The sequence below is a fragment of the Sinohyriopsis cumingii genome, chromosome 2, assembly GCF_028554795.1.
Source record: "Sinohyriopsis cumingii isolate HCF-2022 chromosome 2, ASM2855479v2, whole genome shotgun sequence".
NCBI lineage: Eukaryota > Metazoa > Mollusca > Bivalvia > Unionida > Unionidae > Sinohyriopsis > Sinohyriopsis cumingii.
The window spans coordinates 28,766,299-28,785,735 of record NC_142962.1 but is presented as its reverse complement, the minus strand read 5'-3'; the positions used below and the strand labels follow the sequence as shown (position 1 = coordinate 28,785,735).

Below are 19,437 nucleotides of genomic sequence, written 5' to 3'. Positions count from 1 at the left end.
CAACATAGGTCAAGTGGGTTGTATTGAAACCTAAGTCACATGGAAGGTATCAACAATACATAATCAGAATAGAATTGTTGGGATGACTGTAACAAGAAAGAAGGAAGAAGAGAACAATTAATTCATTCCCATTTCCTCTTTTATTAATATTCTTATTTCACTTTAAGTCTGAAAAATTATTTAATGTTGTGTTTCAGTTTAATTTAAGAGGAATCATTTAAATTATTTATTGGAATCACAAAGTGCTCATATTACTGTTTGGACTAAACACAATGGTGGGATTGTTAATACATTCAAAGGAGCTCTGGACAATGCCATTGTGATAGATCAAGACTACTGGCACTTAGCATATTCAAGACCTGGAACACTATTATTATGGACTTTTGATCAAACTTGTATGATTATTTAGAATTTAATAAAAATACTGTTAAATTTAAATAAAAATACTGTTAAGTTCTTATTAAATTGTAATTTCATAACTTAGAGAATTAAATTATTTGTGAAGTTTTAAAAAACTTGTTGATTTTACTCTTTTTCTGTTAGTAAGTTTAAGATCATAGAGTCATAACACAATGTCTTCCTGAATTGACTTGCAATGTTGTAATACAATGGCAAAAAACTTCCATTCGACTACAATTGATAACCATTTGCTAATGACCATTTGGGAAACATTCATTTTGAATAATTTAAAAGCATGATCTGATGCAATGACTACAACAATATACACAACTAAAATGTTTGTAAAACAGATTTCAGCCTTTGTGACCTCCAGTTCAGTTTCTGATAATACAGATCCAAATCCCATACAGCTCCGCAAATTAGAGCTAGATTTCACTACAGATCCAAATCCCAAAGAGATCAGTGACTTACAGCTAGATTTCAATGCAAAGAATTCTGTATTTTGGGGGAAATTCACATGGCAGTGACAATCATCTAGCTCACCCTGGCAATGCTCAAGTCAACAAAACAAGTAATAAATGTAACAGTCACCTTGTATACTTTTTTCTCAAGCATGACCAAGTATGTGAATAATCACAACTGATTTTTAACTGATACAATCCTACTCTATGGACAGGAAGCTTGCCCCTTCATCTCAAAGACACTAAGGACAGCAAGAAAACTGTCTTGAGGGTAAAGGTTTTGATGGCAAGGTTCATAGGGGTTTTATAAAGAGACCACAAGGCACAAGAAAGATTCCATTCAGGCACTAGCAAGCAAGACACTGGTCTTTGCAACTTGAGATACCTTATCAGGTCTGCTGAGTGAAAGTCTGTACTAATGGCTGGGACATTGGAAAATTTATGAGTGCTGAATAAGGCTGCTTGATTGCCCTTAATGCTAAAAACCAATTAATGTTTCTCTTCAAAAAAGAACATAGGAAAATCAACCATGAAGCTCTTAGAGGGACAGCAAGGACTGACACATTTTCTACCACAACAATCACAAAAGATTCCTCATTAGGGATTATACACCTTAGATATCATTGTCTCCTGTACTGAATGAAGCATCTGTCAACTTTGATTGAAAACTTTTTGTTGTGAAGAAATCATTTGGTTTGAGACAAGCCAAGCATGAAGGAGGAGAATCTGTGGACTAATGTGTAGGAGAGAGATAGAAAAATGCACAACCAGACTGAACACCGACACTAGATGGTTGAAAAAAGAAAAATATAAAACACAGCCATACACAACATGTAGAGGTAATAATTCTCAAGAGAGCTTAAATCAACAGTAAAAAATCTTGATCAGGGGTACAATCCTAAAGATAATGTACATACAAGATACAGTAATTTCACTTGCTGACCCATGAAATGAAGGTAAATGTTCATAGATTTAAAACAAGACAAACATTACAGCGACGTGACAAAAAATAGTGGTTGGTACACATAAGCAACATTCTATGAGGTGTCCCAGGGGCGATACAGTATTCTGTAATCTCCTGGCTCACCCTAAAGGGAGAACAAATTCTCATCACATGGTTAGGATACTTCCCCCCACCCCCTGGAAAAGTACTAGCTATGCAATAGCAACTGATATGTATTTACTCATAATAAAAAAGGAAACAACAGTCTTATATTTGAGTTTATTATTCCTACTATAAAATCCAGAATACCTGTAAATGTTGGCCTGCCTCCAGCACTGAAACCCTTTACCCACTGCCCATGGTATTCTGATGTGTGCCACTGACGTGGCATATCTATTGGTGAATCAGGGGTTAAATTGCATACGTCTACTGTGTCAAAATTCTCCAGAAAGTCTCTAAAATCCATCCTGTTTAAGAAAAACATATTAAATAAAACAGCAAATGAAATGTTAAATTTAATACTTTGTCTCACCCACTACACTGGTAAAGGTTTAATAAGATGAAAATAATGTAGTACTTTAGCATAAAATTTATGAGTCATCAAAGAGAATAATTAATGTAAAACATTAACTGCAATGGGTCTCTACAACAATCCCCCCACACCCCACACCATTTATTGCATGTTCATTACCTTGCTTTCTCAGTACTCATCCTCAACCCCAGACACTGACCCAGGTGTCATAATGCAAAATATATAAAACAGCTAATGTATCTACCAGCTTTGACTGCATACAGAAGGTTTTAAATGTCACTGTCATTGTAATTGAAATGTTTGTATATTTGATCTTCAATCTCTTTCCAGGAACCCCAGGTGCGGGAGCCAAAGACATCACCTTTATTGCCGATGGTTACTCCAAGAAAAACATAACTACAAAGTTTAGTGAATTTACAACTAGTGGTTAAGGAAGACATTTGGCAAAGGACAGATAAAGGCAGATGGATGGATGGGGTGGGGGGGTATCATAATATCAACAACTAAAGTGTGAGGATACAAAAATCATTGAAAAAAAGCAGTCCCATATGACCTTCTCTGCTAGCAGTCATTAATAATCAGAATTCATCCATCAAGTTCAATAACAGTAAACAGAAAACTTTCTGAGATACTGGGATAAATGCAAAAATAGAACAATGACATCTATGAATACATAAATGGAAACGAGAAAAAGAATCTGCCAAATGCAATGTATTGCCTGCTTAGTCATGGCATATTCCAAATGTAATGTATCACCTGCTCAGCCATGGCATATTCCAGATGCTATATATCACCTGTCCAGTCATGGTATATTCCAGATGCTATGTATCACATGTCCAGTCATGGCATATTCCAGATGCTATGTATCACATGTCCAGTCATGGTATATTCCAAATGCAGTGTATCACCTGCTCAGCCATGGCATATTCCAGATGGTATGTATCACCTGCTCAGCCATGGCATATTCCAATGCAGTGTATCACCTGCTCAGCCATGGCATATTCCAGACCGTATGTATCACCTGCTCAGCCATGGCATATTCCAATGCAGTGTATCACCTGCTCAGCCATGGCATATTCCAAATGCAGTGTATCACCTGCTCAGCCATGGCATATTCCAGATGCTATGTATCACCTGCTCACCCAAGGCATATTCCAAATACAATGTATCAATTGCTCAGCCATGGCATATTCCAGATGCTATGTATCACCTGTCCATCCATTTCATATTCCAAATGCTATGCATCGCCTGCTCAGCCATGGTATATTCCAAGTGCCATGTATCACCTGCTCAGACACGGCATTTTCCAAATGCCCAGAAAACAGCAATAATATTATTTCAATAAATTACAGATGCTACAGATAAAAGAAAACACCCCCTTCTTTTAATTTGAAAACTGGCTTGATACTGCATTAGTCCAGTTGGGCAAGCATCTTGAAAAAGTGATTCACCCTTCCTCTCATGTCGCTTGTACATACATGTGAACCAGTGGAGTTTTTTTTTATCCCTGCTCACATCAAGTTTTATAAATATACATGTGAATGAGAAACTGAGCTCATTTCATGAATTTAACATTTTCATGCAAATGCAAACAACAGCAAAATTGAGACAAAAATGACAAAGGCAGACAAGTATATCCCCAAGTCTCACCTAAGCCATAAGAGAAAGTAAATTGACAGTTTTTAAACCTTACTGTAGCTCGAAAAGTGTGTTTCTTAAGCGGCATATTTAAAAATTAATAGAATTCTTCATGTACACTGTTGTGTATATGATTTTGAAATCCATCTCAAATGTCAGACATCTTAGGCAAGAACAAAACTTTGCAAAGTTACTGTCCATAATTTTTTATCAAGAGGATGGAATTTTTAAATACCTTACCAGCATATATAATGGATTACTTTTCTCTCATTTCTCAATAGGAAAAATATGACCTATTATCAGCATGAATGTAGTTTTACAAATACAGAGTATTTTCTAAATGTTTTTAGAAAGAGCACAAATAATTGAGTTTACAACACTGAATTCACTGTAAACAGAAATAACTGTTAATAGCCTATCAAAATTCAATACTAAAAAGAAAACTAGCAATACAAATGTTCATGAAAATCATGTTGTCTACAATGTCCATGAGTTTTCACATGTGAGATAAGTGCATCTCACATATATATGGGAATGAAAGAAAAAAGTTTGTCTTCATTCAACTAATGTAACCAAGTAGCTACCATCATGCTGACACTAAAGAGATACAAAATACACCTGCTGATAATGGTTATTATTGTGAGGGAGTTGTACACTAACTTTATTATCTCAGTTGTATACTATTAATGTCTGTGTTTTCATGTCAAAAGGCAGATATAAATATTCATGTCAAAAGGCACATATAAATATTCATGTCAAAAGGCAGATATAAATAATCATGTCAAAAGGCAGATATAAATATTCATGTCAAAAGGCAGATATAAACATTCATGTCAAAAGGCAGATATAAATAATGTCAAAAGGCAGATATAAATATTCATGTCAAAAGGCAGATATAAACATTCATGTTAAAAGGCAGATATAAATAATCATGTCAAAAGGCTGATATAAATATTCATGTCAAAAGGCAGATATAAACATTCATGTCAAAAGGCAGATATAAATATTCATGTCCAATGGCTAATATAAATATTCATGTCAAAAGGCAGATATAAATATTCATGTCAAAAGGCAGATATAAACATTCATATCAAAAGGCAGATATAAATAATCATGTCAAAAGGCAGATATAAATATTCATGTCAAAAGGCAGATATAAACATTCATGTCAAAAGGCAGATATAAATATTCATGTCCAATGGCTAATATAAATATTCATGTCAAAAGGCAGATATAAATATTCATGTCCAAAGGCAGATATAAATATTCATGTCAAAAGGCAGATATAAATATTCATGTCCAAGGGCAGATATAAATATTCATGTTGAAAGGCAGATATAAATACTCATGTCCAAAGGCAGATATAAATATTCATGTCAAAGTGCAGATATAAACATACGTGTCCAAAGGCAGATATAAATATTCATGTCCAAAGGTAGATATAAATATTCATGTCCAAAGACAAATAGAAAATATTCATGTCCAAAGGCAAATATAAATATTCATGTATACTAACTTTATTATCTCAGTTGTAGACTATCATTGCTTGCATTTTCTTGTCAAATGACAGATATAAATATTCATGCATGCTATTTGTTCTGTTTAGCTTAATATTCTTCGAGGTTAAATTTCCTGACTTTTTAACCGGACGGCAAAAATTGCAAAAATTGAAGCTTCTGGAAGTTTCTCCATATACTGTATTTAAAGCATCTGTGATTAAACGCAACTTGATGAAAACAATCACAGATTCAATGCAGATCTTTGCATGACTTTCTCCTAAACTAAGAGTTACTGTGTGTGTAATTTGAATTTTTAATGTAGCTTTAACAATTTTTCATTATATTGCTATGATGTCTGCAGTTTATAAGTGATGTCTAGCAATGAAGCATCATTCCACAGACACATAGCATCATTTCCCACCCAATCACATTATCATGACAACATTCCAACAAATCCTAACACAAACCTTTTAATGCTGAGTGCCTAGCGCAAAAGTCTTTGGTATAACTCAGCTGAGATTCGAACCCATGACCTCCCATTATAGAAATGGATGCTTTAACCACAAAGGCCACTGTAGTGGTTGTTGTTGTTGTTGGGTTTAAAGCCATTTTTCAGCACACGATAGGCTATACATGGCGGCCAGTATTAATGGTGGAGGAAGAACCCGGGAAAACCCCAGAAAGAACCACCGACCCACGAGAAGCTACTGGCAAGCTTTCTCACATACCCACATTGGCTGAATCCGAGACTCGAACCCACGCAGACAGAGGTGAGATGGCAGTGATCCATAACGGAGAGCGCGTTAGACCACTCGGCCACTCGGGGCCCCCCACTGTAGTGGTAACAGTGCTACTAGTTTTATTTGCTGCAGACAGTGTGATGGTGTAAATAATGCATCTCTTATTATCAATCATAAAAAATTGATAATAAAACCTGCTTTAACAGTACTTCTATAAAAAAAATGCCTGTTCATAAAGGAAATTACTTCATTTGTATTTATTTTACCTCTGAATAAAGAACTACCTGTTTATAAAGACCTCTTGAGAGTCCGTATAGACTGGTTTTACTTCAAAAACAAAAGTAATTAGACAGGCATACAATTTCAAATCACTGGAAAACAGCTGAGAATATTTTCTTGATGTCATTTCTTGAAATAAAGGAAGCCAACCATCACTCCTGATTATTGCTAAATGATGCAACATGAAAATGTCTTGACCAGTTCTAGGATCTAAACCTGAAAAACCAGCTGTAGGGTAAATACAAACACAGATTTTATGGAAGAATGAATTTCATTTAGTTCTCAAGAATTCTTAACATCTATTAATTGATAAATGAACTCATGCTCACCAGAATTCTCCATCATCCCTGAAGATGAGACCCATTTTCTCTTTCTCATCTGCTGGAATACTGTTCCATTCAGAGGACCTGAAGATGTACAACAATTTATCAACAGTCAAAGGAATTGAAAAATCATAATAAAACCACATGCCCACAACAGTGACTTTGCATGACATTGAACAGATAGCAGACTCTTCCATGTTTTAAATGAAATTCTGGGTAAGCAACAGTTTTAATCACCCAGCAAAATTATTTGACTTGACATTGGCAACCAGACCTATGGTTTTTACTGTCCTGCTTAGCAACAGGTCTTGTAAATATACATTTTTGTGTCCAATGCAGTTGGATTAAGACTGAGTCTCTAGAAAAGGAGTGGCCTAAGGCTTAATATAAAATGAATAACAAAATGGAAATGATCTAATGATTCGGATAAATTACTGTACATATATTCATCAATTGTAATATATAAACTAAGCAACTGCATTGGCTCCCCATCTCAAATCCACACACTTTCATGCGACCATATTCCAAACACCTGCCACCTGATCCCCTTTAATTCTCCGCCAAGAGTCACCAGAGGTCACAATGCAAAGTCCATCTCACAAATGATGCATTGCTCAACTATGACTGCATATATAAAGTTACAAAATCGTTGAAAATGTGACTGTAACTGCAATGTCTGCATATCTGATGTTCAACCACTCCTCCCAGGGACCCCTGTGCCACTGACCACCCCTCAAAAGTTCCCCACCAGCAGCATTGACCACACCTTCCATGGAGCCTAGGGGTATAAACCCACCTCCCTGGGATAACAGGGCATTAAACCCCCACCTCCCTGGGGCAAAAGTGCCATCAACCCCTCCATGTGACCCCAGGAGCATCAACCACCCCTCATAGGGACAAAAGGGACACCGACTGCCCTTCACTGGGACCACATGGGCATCAACCATCCCTGTCAGGGACCACAGTGGTATCGACCACCCCATCCAGGGACCCCACAGCATGTATCAAAAATAACATCACTCTTGCCAATGGTTACTACAGGGATGACAAAGGTTTTTATTGAATTCTACCCATTGGTTCAGAAGGTGATGCAGTAAATGGACAGACAGATTGTACTGCAATATTCCCAACACTTTTTTAAAAAGTGTAGGCATAATAACTCTTACATTTAAAATGATAAGGAAGGGCAATTATTTTGAAACAGTTGCCTCAGTAATATTAAACAATCTATCTATCTATCTATCTATAATTATATATATTGTTATGTATATGTAATTTAATTATTTGTTTGTTAGCTTAAATTTTTTTAAATTCCATTACATTTTATTGTAATGTAATATTGTTTACTGGACTTTATTTTTTAAAGTTCAGTTCTGTTTGACCTGACTTTTTTATTTAATTGATAAACACCTAATAATAGAAACACTGTATCTAGTTTCTTACCTTGATTTAGAACCAGTGACAGTTTTGGTAAACAACTTTTTTTTTAAAAATCTTTCTCAGAGTAAGAATTATTATTAAGTTAAGTCAAGGCCATACCTAGATGACCTGATAATTATCATGTAACAAACTTCTATTCCTTCTGGAAAGGTGAACTCTTGACCCCCATCCGGGCATCTGTTTTGCATTTTAGTTAGTCTTATAACTCATATTATGATAAGAACTTAGTCAGTCATGCCTTAACACTTTTAAAGTAAGCTGTTTTATGTTGTGACCAGTTTGGGCTAATTATTTTATTTTCTTCAAATTATTTTGAATTCAAGTGATTCTTTTCCCTGGAAATACATAAGTGCTCCTATAAAATTCTTGGATAAAAACATTTATTGGAATTTATACTGAATTCAAAACTGGAATAATATTTTCTGTGATTCAACAAGAAGCTGTTGACATAACAGCACTTTGCAGGTTACAACAGACGTCATCATCTTCCATTTTGGATTTTCATCAGGATTTGAACTCAGTTTCATTCAGGACTTTTTATTACTGTTACTTCTATTTTTTAATTCTTGGAATAATTTTGGATTTTATTCGTAAACTTTAAGTTCTGTTTTCTCATTTTTGAAATGATATTCTAGGGAAATAAATTATTTGTTAAATTTTACAATGCTTGTTGTCTTCACTCGTTTCTGTTACCTTTTGTAAGAATCTAGACTCGTAACAATATATATATATATATATATATATATATATATATATACCTCTCCCTTGATAACTCACGTTATAAGCGGGTTTGCGAGTTATTGAGGGAGTGGTGTATATATATACACACACACATTCAATGGCAAAGGTCCTTTTCCAAATACATGCGTATCATAATAATGACTCAGTGTCCATCCCATCCATCAAATGATGGTTTGATTGTAGTTTCAGCTAAATCAATCTCATTTTTTCAATGCCACAATGATTTTATGTTGGTCAATTGCAACAACTGGTCTAAAAGAAATCAGTCAAAAAAATGCTGACATTACTACTACTTAGGCATCTTTGGTGCGCTACATCATTTCTGTGAAACACTCGTTAGTATAATTATAGTCAAAAACTTGCTCCATCATCTTCAAAAACATGCTACACAGTGGTCCCCCTCTTATCAGGCCACCCCTATTGCAGCAGGGAAATGGCCTTATAATGAGGGTGGTCTTCAAGAGGTGGATCACAAGTCACAAATACATAATTTGAAAATATTTAATATTTGTATTTACAAATTAAATTCATGTTGTGAAATCAATGTGAAACAAACTGTTTCATCATTTTCAAAAGAATGTTATGAAAAACCATCGATATAGTTTTAAAACTGTCTGCTACAGATCACATCATCTATCAACAGTAGACCCTTCAATACAATACAGATGTTCCTAAGAATTCTTTGGCTTGAAACAGTTATCCAGCGTCATTTGTCCCATGCTTTCTACAGCTTTCCTTTTGTCTTGTTTAAGAATGTCTTGTGTTTTCATAATTATGTCCACAAGTTCAACATTTGTTTGTTGCGAGGCCATAATCCATCAATTCTGTGGAATGTAACCATGCAGTCTGCAGAGTAATGCACTGTTTGGCTGGGGTTTGATTGTCACATGTGTCACTCTGCCAGCCACTTATCTCATCCTGGCAATGTTTCACAGGAATTTCTAGAAATTTCTGTCATTAACTCATTCGACCCCAGAGGTTTTTGTAATTTTGAGGGAGGCTATTTCTGAATACATCATCATACATTGGCTTTCAACAGATTTTACATGAGACTAATGCCTAGTTGTATTAGAAACATCATTTTCCATTGGTTATTTTGCTTGCGCATGAGCAGAAGGGTAAAAGTTGGAGTTCTTTTTTTTTGCCTAATGGACCCGTCATTTTCGTATGGAAACTGCTCTTTATTCCAAACGCCCACCATATCCTAGTTTTTGCAAAGGTTCACCTATCTGTGTGCAGTTCAGACCAGTCTGCCTTAGATCTGAGGCCAAAAGGTCTAAAATCCTGACACAAAATCACATTCCGACCACGAGCGAATTTTGGGTGAGAAAAAAACAGGTCCAAAAAATGAGGTTTTTCCCTCCGTATTTTGTAGTGCAACTAGAACTTCCAGATTCTTTGGTATCATTTTTGAGCTATATCTGTCTGCTTTTTTGTAATACCACCCACGCTGGTGTATCTTAAATGACCTTGATGCTACAGAGCTCAGAAATATGGTACAGCCTCATCATACCTAGAGGCGGGATTGGGGCCAAATGAGTTAACGACTACCAGTCATCACTAATTGTGTTCTCTGTAGCTAATGCATCATCACACTGAACATAATCCTTAAGGTTTGTTCCAGGTGGTATAAGAGGAATATAGTCCTCTTCATCCCAGTTTTCATCCTCTGCCTCTGGTACACCTGATACCTCTTGTAAAACCCCACATTTCTGAAAGAACTTTTGAATCGTCTTGGCTGTCAGGACATCCCATGCTGATGTCAGCCATTGGATTGCAGAGTCACCTTTTGTGCTATGTCTGATGCAGTTGATATATTATCCATCAGGAACAAAACCTGTCTCTGCAGCTTTTTCCTGTAATTCAATTTGACCTTCTGGATTATCCCTGCATCCAGGGGCTGAAGTTTTGAAGTTGTATTTAAAGGAAAGTATGAAACCTTGACATTTGACAAATCCATTTTTGGGTGTGTGGCACAGTTATTGAGGAAAAGCAGGATCTTTCTGTTCTGCACTTTCATCTGCTGATTAAGTTTTTTGATCCAGGACTCAAATATCTGTCCTGTCATCCATGCTTTTCTGTTTGCTTCATATGTAACTCTTAAATGTGTCCGACTATATCCTTTAAAGTATCTTGGATTTTGCAATTTTCCAATCACCATTGACTTCAGTTTCTTGTCAGAACAACTGGCACAAAACAAAACTGTAAATCTCTCCTTTGCTTTTTCCCACCTTTACACGAGTCTCCTTTTGTACCTGTGACATTGTTGGCAACAGTCTAAGAAACTAACCAGTCTTGTCACAATTAAAAATATCCTTGCTGTCATATTCCCTGCATATATCATTCAGTCTTTTGCTCCAATCTTTGACAACTTCATTATTAACATCAGCTGATTCTCCACTAAGGACAGAACACTTAATATTGTGTCGGACTTGAAATCTGTGCAATCATCTGTTACTTGAGGTAAAGTTGTTATATCCCATTTCAACTAATAAAATTATTGCTTTATCTTGGATCACTCGACCAGTGAGAGGAATGTTCTTAGCATGCAGTGCAAAACTATTCAAAAACCTTGTCATTCAAATCAGGGTACAAACATCTCCTGGCTCTAACAATCTTCCTTTTTCTGTCCATGCCACCTTCCCATTTCCTCAGAACTGTTTCCCTTTCACAATATTGCTTATTTGAGTCTTTCCTACATAAAATATTTCTGCAAGGATCCTCAAAGTCTCACCCTTTTTGTTCAGTTGAATTACTTTCACTTTATCTTCTAAACTGAGAAATATTCTTTTATCTGATGACATGCTGATCTTTTGCAATAACTTATTCCTATGTTGCCAATTACAAGACTGATAAACAATTTTTCTGCATTTAAACAAAATGCCATGTGTTTTTAAAGTAAGTGATCTTGTCATGTGAATCATTGGTCGCAGTCTGGTACCCTATCGTTTTTACATTTCTTTACACTACATGATAGAAGCCAAAACAGCTTTGATACCATTAACATCACTTAGGTTTGGCCTGAAAAACAGCACCTTCAGGACGTTAGGATTCTATAATCTTCACAATTATTGTCAGTGGTAATAGCCACTAATTATCAAAGTGAACAAGCTCAACATTCTAACTATGGGAAGCCATAAAGGCTATCAAACCATTTTCCCACTGACTTGTGTACATCAATACTGCCACTTCTCAGCTGTTGCTACTGTTACAATAATTGTAATCTTAACAATTATCAGTGACTAAACCGGACATCTTATGATAACACAGCAGTAAGGCTAATCAGATTACATGTACTTACCCTTTTGTATGGATTAAAATTTTAGTCTTTATCAGCTTTGTGGAATAATTGTGGCTTCTCGTGAGGCATAAATGATATAATATTAACTTTAATGGTACATGTACTTTAGTCAACACTTCTTTCAGTAACGAAAACCGGGAAACACAAATCGGATTACTTAACAAGTTATGAATTAAATACTGGTTCTGGATACATATTAACAAAATGTGGCCGTTCGTGAGGGGTAAATTTTACATTTTTGCACCAATATGCTGGCCGCTGGTCACATTAGCAGGGTGGCCTTTCATGAGGGGTGCTTTTGAACACACAGTGCCTAGGGATTCTGGCCATAAGAAGTGGTTAGCCGCTGGTGGGGGGTGGGGTCATTCAAGAGTCGGGCCACTGTACTCAAGGTTAAGTTCAAGTCTCTAATTTTCCTCTAAACAATATTTTCAGAAAACAAAATAGTGTACAAAGATGCAAAAATAGAGATTATTGAGCCCAGCTGGTTTAAGTCTGAATTCCTTAGATTTTTTTCAAACATTTCAGAGACAGATTTTGATCAGATTTTGATCAGTTAAGATTTAAAGCTAATACAAAAAGTCCCAAATGATCCAAATACCAAGACACAAGAGCGAGACAAGGTAAACTGCTTACAATGTATTCTTGGAAGATACATCTTCCTTCGTTCCAAACCATTTGGAAATGACCCACTGGCATGACATTGTTTTCCAATTAATCTACTAAAAGTATTACTTGTTATATTGCTATTTTATACTTTTCTTGAGATTCAATATATTCCAAATAACTCATAAGGTGTATTATTTGCTCATTTAAATAACTTGTTTTATTGAAATTTATCTTAGAAGCTTCCAATGTTCTGTTACCTGTCTCCCCATGGCCCCCGCCATTCAACGTGTACTCCCCATGGATTGCGCACTCGTATTAATGTAATGGGTATCTGACCTTTCTCAGACATTAGCAAGATCTGCAAATACAATGAAAGCAAGAGATATACAGTGTTCCTTGTTGCATGAAAAAACTCAACAGGCAATCTACAAATTAGACAAGGGCCAAGTACTTCTGAAGTGCTCAAGTATTAGTAGAAGCACTATATTTAAGTACTTCCTTATTAGGAGTATAGGTATGAAAGTTCAAAAGTACTCACAAGTATAGAAAGTGTACTCATAAAATTGCAAACAATTCAAAAGCTTGTACTATTTGGATAAAAGAAAAATAGAATCACACCATGTTTCATTACTTATTAAATTCCTTTCTTCTAAACAAGAGTTTTAAAAGAATGTGTTACTTTTACTTTTTCTGACCATATGATTAACAATAAAAACAAAGCAAACATTAATTGAAACAGGTTCCCATAGTTAACCATTAAATCAAGAATAATTCACTGAAATGACAAAATGGTAAATCCTATGCATAAGTGTATCTTTATTTTCAACGGAGTGCGGTAATGTAATAATACATGTAATTCAATCTTTTAAAACTTAATTTTAGAATAATAATGAAAACTGTTAGCTTTAATGATTTGACTGTACTGACTGGCTATAATGGCCATCAGCAAACGTATATCTTCGAATATATTACTGTTTAGCTAGATACACAGATATATCTGAAAATGTAATTTTTAAAAATAGCAAAAGAAAAACTTTAGATTTAACGATAGTGTGGTTAAAAATACTAGGTTTCAAAATATATTCTACCGTTCAGGTGTTCTAATACAAGTGGCTAAGACAGATTAAATTAATTGATATATCAGTCAGGTATGTTATACTTGCTCCACACTATATACACACGTGCATGGTTTCCAAATGAAACAGGCAATTAAACATTCTTCATCTTCTCCAGGAATAGGATTCTTTCCAGGTTCACAAATAAAAGTCACTCAAGAAGAACAATTCTGTGTAATCAGCAGAGCTTAGTTTTATACACTAACTTCTATTATTAACCTGAAGTGTTCGGGATGAAAGGCTCACAACTATAACTGCCTGGAATTCCATTTCAAAGTAAGAGATCATGAAATTCCCTAACAATAAGAGTACAAGATTCTCAGGACTCCAGAATACAGTGTACTCTGCCCCATGTCTGCTACAAACTCCTGATTTCTTGAGTAAAATTTACAAAATTAAAAAAATTATCTGACAATAAAATTGAGAAAATTGTGATTAATAATTCCAATTCATTCTATAATGTAAAAATGTCTGCTTATTCATACCGAATTTTAGGTACTTTTATAAAAGTTGTCACAACAAAATGTTTCATGAATTCTGACAACTTGGTGGGGGGATTACAGTACATTATTAGGATCAATACCACACAGGCCTTCCACGCTTAGCTGCCTTGATGTGCCCTCAGCAAAAGTGATTAGCTCCCCTTTCCTCCTCAGCATGATAAAGACAATACAGTGCTACAAGTGCTGTTTCAACTACAAGATCAAAACGGATGAACAGAACCAAGAGATATGGATGAACAGAACCAAGAGATATGGATGAACAGAACCAAGAGATATGGATGGACCTGTTTTATTCTATGATCATAAGCAAAACTTAATATTGTTCTAAGAACATGTAACCTGGTTATCAAAGTATTTTTTCCTTTTCTTCTCTACGATCTTTTAATAGAATTTTTTTTTTTGTTGCAAGTTCATAATCCCTTGAAGTCAAAAAAGCAACTCAAGTGATTTGACTTCCTTCATACTAAGTCATGAATAGGGAAGATTATCCGATTAACTGAATACCATTAAAGATAAACCAAAATGTTGGTGTAATCACGGCTGTGATATAAGCCATGTTCTATTCTCACTATGCTATTTGTCATACCAACCTCTCGTAAGTCTGTAATACTGTAGGCATGTCCAGCTACCAGACCATTGGGTAACTGGGATTCACCAGCACCTCCTTTCAGTGGCTGAAAGAAAACAAGATACATGTACTGAGATTGTAGGTTCACTACCCAGAAGAAATCGATACGGTTTCTCTTACTTAATGTATACATTTATCTGTACAATGATATAATCATGCATTATTAATGTAAGTACTGGGTTTAATGGTACACAAGCACAATTCTGGCCAGAGAGTACCAATTAAAAGTTCTAGAAATAAATATATAAAGATATACATGAATACCTTGAAGGTACTGATGTTCTACGCTTCAAAAGTAATTTCTAAAAATTTGAGATAAGACGCTTCCTTCTTGTGTAACTGCTTTGTTTTGAAACCTTCTCTGATAGTATTGTGCAACAATATTTTTAAACTACCCACAGTGTCAGACATACTGGACATAATATCATCACCATTTTCATTTACAGTACACCTGATACCATTAGAAAACTTTTGGTAAAATTCTTATGTTGACATTACCATCAATGAGAATCAGCCAAATGATTTTAGTTCTGTTCATTAGGGCAACTATATTTGAGGTTAACATTTTCATTCCGGACCAACTAGATATCGTTATTAGTTTTCTTGTGAAAATCCCATGTTGATATAGTCTTTTGATGAAAACCCCATGTTGATATAGTCTTCAGATAAAAACCCCATGTTGATATAGTCTTCAGATGAAAACCCCATGTTGATATAGTCTTCAGATGAAAACCCCATGTTGATATAGTCTTCAGATGAAAACCCCATGTTGATATAGTCTTCAGATGAAAACCCCATGTTGATATAGTCTTCAGATGAAAACCCCATGTTGATATAGTCTTCAGATGAAAACCCGATGTTGATATAGTCTTCTGATAAAAACCCCATGTTGATATAGTCTTTTGATGAAAACCCCATGTTGATATAGTCTCAGATAAAAACCCCATGTTGATATAGTCTTCAGATGAAAACCCCATGTTGATATAGTCTTCAGATGAAAACCCCATGTTGATATAGTCTTCAGATGAAAACCCCATGCTGATATAGTCTTCAGATGAAAACCCCATGTTGATATAGTCTTCAGATGAAAACCCGATGTTGATATAGTCTTCAGATGAAAACCCCATGTTGATATGGTCTTCAGATGAATACCCCATGTTGATATGGTCTTCAGATGAAAACCCCATGTTGATATGGTCTTCAGATAAAAACCCCATGTTGATATAGTCTTCAGATAAAAACCCCATGTTGATATAGTCTTCTGATAAAAACCCCATGTTGATATAGTCTTCTGATAAAAACCCGATGTTGATATAGTCTTCTGATGAAAATCCGATGTTGATATAGTCTTCTGATAAAAAACCCATGCTGATATAGTCTTCTGATAAAAACCCCATGCTGATATAGTCTTCAGATAAAAACCCCATGTTGATATAGTCTTCAGATAAAAACCCCATGTTGATATAGTCTTCTGATGAAAACCCCATGTTGATATAGTCTTCTGATAACAACCCCATGTTGATATAGTCTTCTGATAAAAACCCGATGTTGATATAGTCTTCTGATAAAAACCCGATGTTGATATAGTCTTCTGATAAAAAACCCATGTTGATATAGTCTTCACATGAAAATCCCCATATTGACATAGTGTTCTGATGAAAACCCGGTGTTGATATGGTCTTCAGATGAAAACCCCATGTTGATATAGTCTTCAGATGAAAATCCCCATGTTGATATGGTCTTCAGACGAAAACCCGATGTTGATATAGTCTTCAGATGAAAACCCCATGTTGATATGGTCTTCAGATGAAAACCCCATGTTGATATAGTCTTCAGATGAAAACCCGATTTTGATATAGTCTTCTGATGAAAATCCCCATGTTGATATAGTCTTCAGATGAAAACCCCATGTTGATATAGTCTTCAGATAAAAACCCCATGTTGATATGGTCTTCAGATGAAAACCCCATGCTGATATAGTCTTCAGATGAAAACCCGATTTTGATATAGTCTTCTGATGAAAATCCCCATGTTGATATAGTCTTCAGATGAAAACCCCATGTTGATATAGTCTTCACATGAAAATTCCCATGTTGATATAGTCTTCAGATAAAAACCCCATGTTGATATGGTCTTCAGATGAAAACCCCATGTTGATATGGTCTTCAGATGAAAACCCCATGCTGATATGGTCTTCAGATGAAAACCCCATGTTGATATTGTCTTCAGATGAAAACCTGATGTTGATATAGTCTTCACATGAAAATCCCCATGTTGATATAGTCTTTTGATGAAAATCACATCATATTGATAAAGTCTTCAGATAAAAATCCCATGCTGATATAGTCTTCAGATAACAATCCCATGATGATGTAGTCTTCACATGAAAATCCCATGTTGATATAGTCTTCAGATGAAAACTCCATGCATGAAATGTTGAAGTGGAACAAAATGTCAGATCTCCTTGTTTACAGGGAATCCAAGGTGAAGTAGAGTTTGAAAAAGGAAATTCATGTCTTGACCTAAAATATAACCCACTTCATGTTTTTTAGGCATCAGGTATCTGGATGTCTTGCATGTGGAGATAATCCTGAAGTGAGATACATTATTGTTTTCAAGACCCTGAATTGGAATACTCTATCTCTGAAATCAAAATTCAGGAATTTCCTGGAAGACTTGTGTATTGGACAAAGGAAGTATGCGTTTTGCAGATCTAGAGCCAGTCTTGGCATCTCTTTTCTGAACCATGATGCCCATAAGAAAAAGTTGTGGGAGTTAAAGTCTCTAACAAACTGAAAATTGCTGTTGGCATTTAGCACTAGGAACAGTCTTGAATAAAATGCAATCTCTACTCTTGTTTTTTTCTATTTCCTGCTGCAGAACATTATCCTTGAAAGGATTTGGGGGAATTAGAGGGGCCCTGGACAATTGGGAGGGGTGATGAATGTAATCTGGTATCAAGACAACTTGTAGCATCCATGAATCATTGTGGCAAAGTCTTTTCCATTCCACAGCAAAGTGACCTAGTCTTCCCCACCACCAGAATATGTGACAATGGCAGTGTGACCATATAGTCATTCTCTAGGGAAGGAGGCAGGCATCGAAAGAAACAATGGAATAAATGATCCTCCTATCACAGTTTCATATATCATTAGCCCTTTGAATGCATACAGGGCCTATAATGTTGTTTTCCCATTGGGCATGACCTGGGAGGGTTGGGTTTTTGTGATTCTCTGTTACTTGTTCTGGGAGGGTCGCTGGGCCTGTGGTTTATAATTGCTTACCACATAAACTTACTATGAAGTGGATGCTAATAAACAAATAAAAGTCTACAGGAATTGTCTACACAACATTTCTGATCTTCTAATTCTCATTTAGTTACTGTGAACATATAATAAGCCAGTACACATAACTGAAAGAATAAATTAGTGACCTAGGCAGGTTATAACAAAATGGTGCCAACATGTATCTCATAGGACAAAGCTGTTCTTCTAAGAAAGCTAGAAAAACTAGTTTTAAAAAGATAAGACCGAAGAATAGTTAGAAATATAGAGACAGATACTGATGCATTATACTTCTCTTATGTGAGAAACTTCCTCAGTCTGGATTAGATAGTCTGGTAGCATAATAAAGAGCCTATTTCATGGGTCTGTAATAAAGTGATGGGTTTTTGCCTGTCTATGAGAGATTTTCTGAAGGGAAAGTTCTAAATGCACCCAGACAGAGTCTAAGTACCTGGTTGTGTGCTGAATCAAGCATCTGTAGGGAAGGTTTAGGAACTGATCAGTACAAAACAGCAACAGTCAAGTTTACATCTATGTCCAGTATATCCAGAGTAAAGCCGTCTAATGTGATACCCAATCGGTTTTTGCCACAACTCACATTAAATCCAAATAAAAAACTGATAATCTATGTAGAATGCCTATTAGAGTTATGAACATCAAAATAATGTGATTTGGAAGATGAAATACCGTTTTCATAATAAAAAGAAATCATTTTAATAAATATGTTTCTCTACAACAGATACCATTAACTCAACACTAAACTCTGACTTCGTGACCCACCAAATCTTACATCTAAAACATTTTAAAAGCAGTTTCTGATGACAAATGCATGCAGAATATACTGAGTATTGTGCAGGAAATAATAGTTTATTAAGAACATGTTAACAAACGATTTACTAATGAAACATGAGACATGTCAAATTAGCCAATATATAGAGTATATTTCGACTCAAGTACTTGCAGATGCAAACAACTAGTGTCAAATTAGACACCACACCTCAT

The 19,437-nt window shown here is 35.4% G+C and overlaps 1 protein-coding gene across 1 annotated transcript in view; it reads right to left on the bottom strand.

Moving 5' to 3' along the window:
- LOC149804534 (calpain-9-like) overlaps nt 1-19,437 on the bottom strand; it is a 113,716-nt gene that overhangs the window by 53,507 nt on the left and 40,772 nt on the right. The window contains exons 6-9 of the mRNA XM_089941289.1: nt 15,114-15,197; nt 13,163-13,263; nt 6,821-6,898; nt 2,113-2,270 (exon numbers count right to left, since the gene is read on the bottom strand). Coding sequence (XP_089797415.1) covers nt 2,113-2,270; nt 6,821-6,898; nt 13,163-13,263; nt 15,114-15,197 — 421 coding nt within the window. The remainder of the gene's footprint in view (nt 1-2,112; nt 2,271-6,820; nt 6,899-13,162; nt 13,264-15,113; nt 15,198-19,437) is intronic.